Raw genomic sequence first — 6,644 nt, 5'->3', positions numbered from 1 at the left:
TTAAAGCAATTTCAAAAGACCTCCGATAGGGAAATTCCATGTTTGCTGTTTGCCTTCAACCAACAACCGAAGCACCGATACAAGGAGTTTATTCAGACCTGTAGCACCTATTGCAAAATTTTGAGGATCTTTTTCAAGAGCCAAAACAACTTCCACCAATAAGGGAAATTGACCACCGCATCAATCTCAAGGAAGGAACAGAACCAATTAATGTCCGACCCTATAGGTATGCCTATTTTCAAAAAGCCGAAATTGAGAAACAAGTTCATGACATGTTAAAATTGGGGCTAATAAGACCTAGCACTAGTCCATTTTCATCTCCTGTTTTATTAGTCAAAAAGAAAGATGGCACTTGGCGTTTTTGCACTGATTATAAGGCTCTTAATGCTGTAACCATAAAAGACCGATTCCCAATTCCTACTATTGATGATATGTTAGATGAACTCCATAGGGCTGCTTTCTTTATTAAACTCAATTTAAGGTCAGGTTATCACCAAGTACGGGTACACCCACTAGATATCTATAAAACTGCATTTCGTACACATAATGGTTATTATGAATATTTAGTCATGCCCTTTGGCTTGTGTAATGCACCCTCTACCTTTCAAGCTATTATGAACTCTATTTTCTGTCCATTCCTTCGAAAATTTGTGCTCGTTTTTTTTTTTATGACATTTTAATTTATAGCCCCAATTGGACCATGCATCTTGAACATGTTACAAAGGTTTTTGAAACATTAAGGCATCACAATTTTTTTATCAAGCCCAGCAAATGTGCATTCGGACAACAAGAAATAGAATATTTGGGTCATATTGTCACTTCTCATGGGGCTAAGGTGGATCAAGAAAAAATCAAAGCAATGCTCAATTGGCCTACATTTATTAATGTTTCTGACCTGCGTAGATTTTTAGGCCTTATAGGTTATTATAGGAATTTTGTTCGTAATTACGGTGTCATAACATGACCATTGACTAATCTCTTACGAAAAGGACAATTTGAATAGACCAACAAAGTAGACGCAACATTCAACAACTTGAAGCAAACAATGACCTCTACTCCTACACTTGCAATGCCTAACTTCAATGAACCCTTTGTTATTGAATCTGATGCTTCAGGTGGTGGTATTGGCGCGGTATTAACTCAACAAAACAAACCAATAGCCTTTATGAGCTGAGCTTTGGATGTCTCAAAACAATCATGGTCTATTCATGCAAAGGAGATGCTCACCATTATTCAAGCCATTAAAACTTGGCGTCCATACCTCCTTGGTCGTAGATTCTACATTCACACTAACCAACGCAACCTTAAATACTTGTTGGAGCAGCGAATAGTTACACCAGAACAACAGAAATAGGTGGCAAAATTACTTGGCTATGATTATGAAATAACCTATAAGCCAAGCCGAGAGAATTCAACGGCGGATACGTTATCCAGAGTAGTGGGCAGTCCTAGCCTTAATGCTTTATTTGTGTCTCACACCTCCTTATGGGAAGCAATTAAGACAGAAGCTACTAGACACTCCTATATGCTCACGATAGGCAAGCTAGCAAGTGAGAAACCTGGAGAACCTTATAGGTGGCAGAATGGATTAGTGTGTTATAAGAATCAAGTTGTTATTCCTCCAAACTCGCCTATAGTTACACAATTATTGCAAGAATTCCATGACTCACCAATTGGAGGGCATTCAGGTGTATTGAGAACATTTAAATGGCTTGCACAATAATTTTATTGGCCGTCGATGCACAAAGTGATACAGGAATATATGGCTTCTTGTAGTAGCTGCCAAAGAAATAAAGCAGAAACTCAATCACCAGTTGGTCTTCTCTAACCATTACCCATTCCTTGTCAAGTTTGGGAAGACATTACCATGGACTTCATCGAAAGGCTCCCACCATCCAACGACCAAAACACCATTATGGTTGTCATTGACCGCTTGAGCAAATATGCATACTTCTTGACTTTGTCGCATCCTTTCACAGCCAAAACGGTAGCTGAAAAATTTGTTAACGGAGTCATCAAGCTACATGGGATGCCAAGGTCCATCATAAGTGACCGTGATCCAATCTTCATCAGCCACTTTTGGAAGGAATTTTTCAAAATGTCAGGTACCCAACTGAACATGAGCTCCGCCTATCACCCCCAATCCGATGACCAATCAGAGGTGATTAATAGGTGTGTTGAAAAATACCTTTGGTGTTTTGTGTCTCAACAACCACGCAAATGGAACACTTTTCTTCCATGGGCAGAATATTGGTATAATACGGCTTATTATGCATCTACTGGAATGACGCCCTTCCAAGCATTATATGGGAGGTTACCTCCAAACATTTCACACTATGAAGTTGGGTCATCAACTGTGAATGAAGTCAATCAAACTCTACTTTCACGAGATACGGTACTACAGCAACTGAAAATTAATTTACATGCAGCTGTCAATAAAATGAAACAGATAACGGACTCAAAGAGACGGGATGTGGAGTACCAAGTGGGCGACTCCGTTTTTCTTAAATTACACCCACACTGATAGCAAACGGTTTTCCAGAGAGCTTATCAAATATTGGCCAGTAGATTCTATGGTCCATATCTAATTGAGGAAAAAATTGGACAGGTGGCTTACAAACTAAGGCTTCTAGTAGGTTCTCGAGTTCACCCTATTTTCCATGTTTCCTTGCTCAAAAAGTTTCTAGGGGACATCAACACCACCAGCACTGAGTTACCACCTATAGCGGATGATGGTGATATCCTTATGGAACCAGAGGCTGTCTTGCACACAAGGTGGGTTAAGAAGGGCACACATATTATTGAGGAAAGCCTTGTCCAGTGGAAGAAGCTACCTATTGAGGATGCCACTTGGGAAAATACACAAGAACTACGGGACAGGTTTCCTAATCTGAACCTTGAGGGCAAGGTTCAACTTCTGGAGGGGAGTAATGATAAGCCAAGAAGGTCCACTAGGGTGTCCATTAGGAACCTGAAGTATAGGAAGTGAGTGGGTCACTACATGCATGGGACATGCAGAACGTGCAGTGTACGTGGGCTAGGCATGTTGGCTAATTTGGATGATTTTCCGGATGAAGAATTTGCATTTTGTTTCTGCTATTTACTTTAGAATAAGTTAATAAGTGGTTAGAGAATAATTCGGTTACTGGGGTTAATTGAATATTTTCTGGTTATGTATTGGCAAGTAGTTGTTGAATCCTTTTGTTTAGGGAAGTAGTGGAGTCTAGTAGTTGAGTCCCATATGTATTTAAACTCCATCAGATGCTGTTTGAGAAAAACGTTGAATTAATAACAATCTCTTTGGTTTAATTCTCACTTAAAGCAGAATTCTATTATCTTAAAAATTCTCTTGGCTTCGACTGGGACCTAACACATTATGTATGATGTGTTAAATTAAGCATGTTCAAATTTATATGATATGATAGTATGATATACTCGGAAAAATTAAAAAACTTAGTAATTAGCATATAGATAACAAATTAACATCTTTGACTCAGACCCTCAAACTCAATCCATGAATGTGAATTATCAGACACATGTCAACAAAACAACTTTTAATCTTAAAAATGTGAAATTTCACATCATAAATGTAATTCAAACGGTAATAATTTGCTTAGACTGTGGGTACATGCGTATTTTTGTGAAGTTTTCAGATTTTCAGGGGTATGTTTGTAAAGTTTTCAAAGTTGTAAGGGCAGACCAAAACCAAAAAATATAAGAGAATTGAACATAAAACTTAAATAAAACCCAAATGGTGCCCAGACTCAAAAAAAAAAAAAAAATTCAGTCTTGGGATTGAACACATAATATTGGTTCAATTGCTCCAATCGACAAACTTACATTTAAGGGTGGCTTTTGTGAGCAAGAGAAGTGTGAAAGCTGGAATTGGTGGAAAAATGATCAGAAATCATAGATAAAGCATCATGGGAACTTCTTTTTTTTATAAAGTTTGTATTTTTATAATTAATTCATCTTCTTTTCCATATATAGAATTATTATCGTTGTATTTGAGTAGAGATCAGAATTCAAGTTTAGAGTGTGATCTTGACTTAAAAAGTACTATTAATCCTTTCCATTTATTCTCTTTTGTATATATATATATATATATATATATATTTTTTGGTGTCTTGGATTATTCAATTGAATCCCACATGCAAATTTTCCATGAATTTACTTTCCTTCTCAATGTAATGAATGGTAAATTTGGGAAGTCCACATAAAAGATATGTAATCCTCTTATAGTTTTGGAACATTGTCACCACAGTTAGATTGCTACAGCAAGGTTTTTTAACTCTCACTTATGGTCAAGATTTATCTTACGCTTAACTGGTACTGTCAGATAGAAAATATAAGGCTCATACCCAACCTGCAGTAGATCTACTAATTTCTAGGAATTTAGTGCGGCTAGCTCTAACTTCAAAATTAGCGACACTTTCAGAAGTTCCAAATGGAATTAGACAGAGTAAACTCCTCTTGAATATCATAGACTTGGAAGCAACTGGCTTCTGCTGCATGATGTTCTGTGCTACCATGCATTTCCATCAGCGCATCCCAATTGAAAGTCTTATCATCAAAGGCTGCGAGTTCACCATAATCTTTCACGGAAGGTTCTGGTGCTACGGAACTTCCTGTGTCTTCAGATGTTTCTGCTGGAGTATTTTCTTTCAATATGCCCAGCTGCTGAAGAAACTCATTTAGATCAATCTGCCGCTTCTCTTCATGATGTCCCAGCATCTTCTCAGATGCAATTTCCACCTCTTTCAGCTTCACATAAGGATCATCGACATCAACATGGTTTGTATCATCCATAATCGGGAATTCAGCATTTGGCACGCAGGAAGATATCGAACTAGAAGAAGAAGAGGTTTGACTCAGAACCCCTTTTTTATTAAGTTCTTGCAGCCTTTGGTGAATAACATGAACACTAGGCTGAGCATTTATGTTAAGTAAGCCACAAGAAGGAAACATAGAAATGAAGTTCTTGGAAGGTATCCATTTGAACTTGTGTAATTTGTTAGGAGAATTAATAGAGTTAGGATGAAGATGGGGAAGGTTGAGATAAGCATCAGGTCCATATAGTCTCCTAGAAGCCTCATCATAAGCCATGGCAGCTTCTTCAGCAGTAGCAAAAGAACCCAACCAAAGTCGACTTCTTTTATTCGGCTCTCTGATCTCTGCAACCCATTTGCCCCATGTTCTTTGCCTAACACCTCTGTACTGGCAAGAGGCATTAAGAGGGCCACCTTTGCCTCTAGTGGGGCCTTTTTTCCATGGCTTAAGTGGGGATTTTCTGAAGTTGTCCATGGGAGTTTTTGGTGACTCTGAGTGAGAATGAGAATGGAGAAATGAGTAAGAAAGGCGCGGAATATGTAGGGATGAGAGTGCAATTTGATTTAAATGTTGTCACGATTTCGGAAAAGCTTTCAGAGCCTCATGAGACCGTTACTCGGATAATTTTCAAATCTTTAATTAATTTAATAATTTTTAACTTTTTTTTTTTTTAAGTTTATAGTAGATTAAAATGGCTACAGCCATTTGGCAGGCCACTACCCATGGTACATGCATGCATTGTATGGTTTGGTGCATAATTATGTTTATGAAAAAATTTAAAGTCTGTCCCATTGTTTGATTAAAATAAAACTAGTTGGTTAAAAATTCATCATCAAATATTGCCCAAAATTTCAAAAAATTCATTAAAAGATAGCAACACTCCCTAAACTAATGCGAAAACTTTAGTACAAAAAGGAAAGGGACTAGAGATTTGAGAAATCTACTCTTATTTAATTGTCTTAGAAAGCAAGAATTCCTCTTTATTATACGTCAACTTTTGGAACATGGGTTAACGTTGTACTTAAAAATAAAAGTAAAAATTGAGTTTGGTGATAGTGTTTATAAAAAAAAATAAGACTTTAGAGCTAAAACTTAAGAACCCTAGCCGTGTCATTGAACAGTATAAAGTTTTGGCCTTACATGAGTAGCATCGATTCATTTCTGAAAATAAAACATTACCAGTCCAATAACATTAGGATTTAGTTTTATGGTGCGACAGTTGTAGTAGTAGCAGCCTGCTCAGTTAATAATAGTCACGGACCATATAACAACGTGGGTTAACGAATGAAGAATTTTGGTTTCACAATCACAAAAAAACCAAATTAATTAATGGTCAATGTAGGAGCATTTTAAGCTTGCCACCTCAGCGGTTTCATGCCTATTTACTTCTCACATATGCTCATTAACTGTAGCCAAACAAAGTTTTATCCATTTTTCTTCCCTTCTTCTTAACCCAAAACAAAAAAAAAAAAAAAAAGAGTTGAAGTGATTGAACGGATGTGTTACAGGGACAGTGTAGTGTGTTTTCATTGGATTCTGAAAGAGAGTAAAATGAGTTGAACAGAGCACCTCAACATTTGAGACTTTCACGAGCTGAAATTCACATGCTGTACTGTCATTCTCAACCTGATTCCCGGGATTTACCTTCATCTTTATCCCATGCAATGCCAGAATTTGCTCTCTCTCTCTCTCTCTCTCTCACCTGATGCATATTTCAAAACAATTCTACCTACAACAATTTCTGCAAAACCTTCTGTGATCGTGTACCCCTTACATCTTCATATTACGTCATCCTATTTTCTAGAGGTTCCGAT

General features: G+C 37.2%; 1 protein-coding gene across 1 annotated transcript; it reads right to left on the bottom strand.

The window, feature by feature from the left end:
- Nucleotides 1-4,316: 4,316 nt before the first annotated feature.
- Nucleotides 4,317-5,343, bottom strand: LOC123226519 (dehydration-responsive element-binding protein 2F). Its single transcript, XM_044651044.1, has one exon. It carries the CDS (start codon nucleotides 5,302-5,304, stop codon nucleotides 4,435-4,437), a length of 870 nt encoding a protein of 289 aa, XP_044506979.1. The 5' UTR covers nucleotides 5,305-5,343; the 3' UTR covers nucleotides 4,317-4,434.
- Nucleotides 5,344-6,644: the final 1,301 nt, after the last annotated feature.

Source organism: Mangifera indica, chromosome 9 (genome assembly GCF_011075055.1).
Source record: "Mangifera indica cultivar Alphonso chromosome 9, CATAS_Mindica_2.1, whole genome shotgun sequence".
In the NCBI taxonomy this organism is placed as follows: Eukaryota; Viridiplantae; Streptophyta; class Magnoliopsida; order Sapindales; family Anacardiaceae; genus Mangifera; species Mangifera indica.
Note: the sequence above shows the minus strand (reverse complement) of the source record. Positions and strands in the feature narration are given on the sequence as shown.

Excerpts from the sequence above, each read along its gene's own strand:
- LOC123226519 (XM_044651044.1), bottom strand. The coding sequence starts at position 5,304 with ATGGACAACTTCAGAAAATCCCCACTTAAGCCATGGAAAAAAGGCCCC.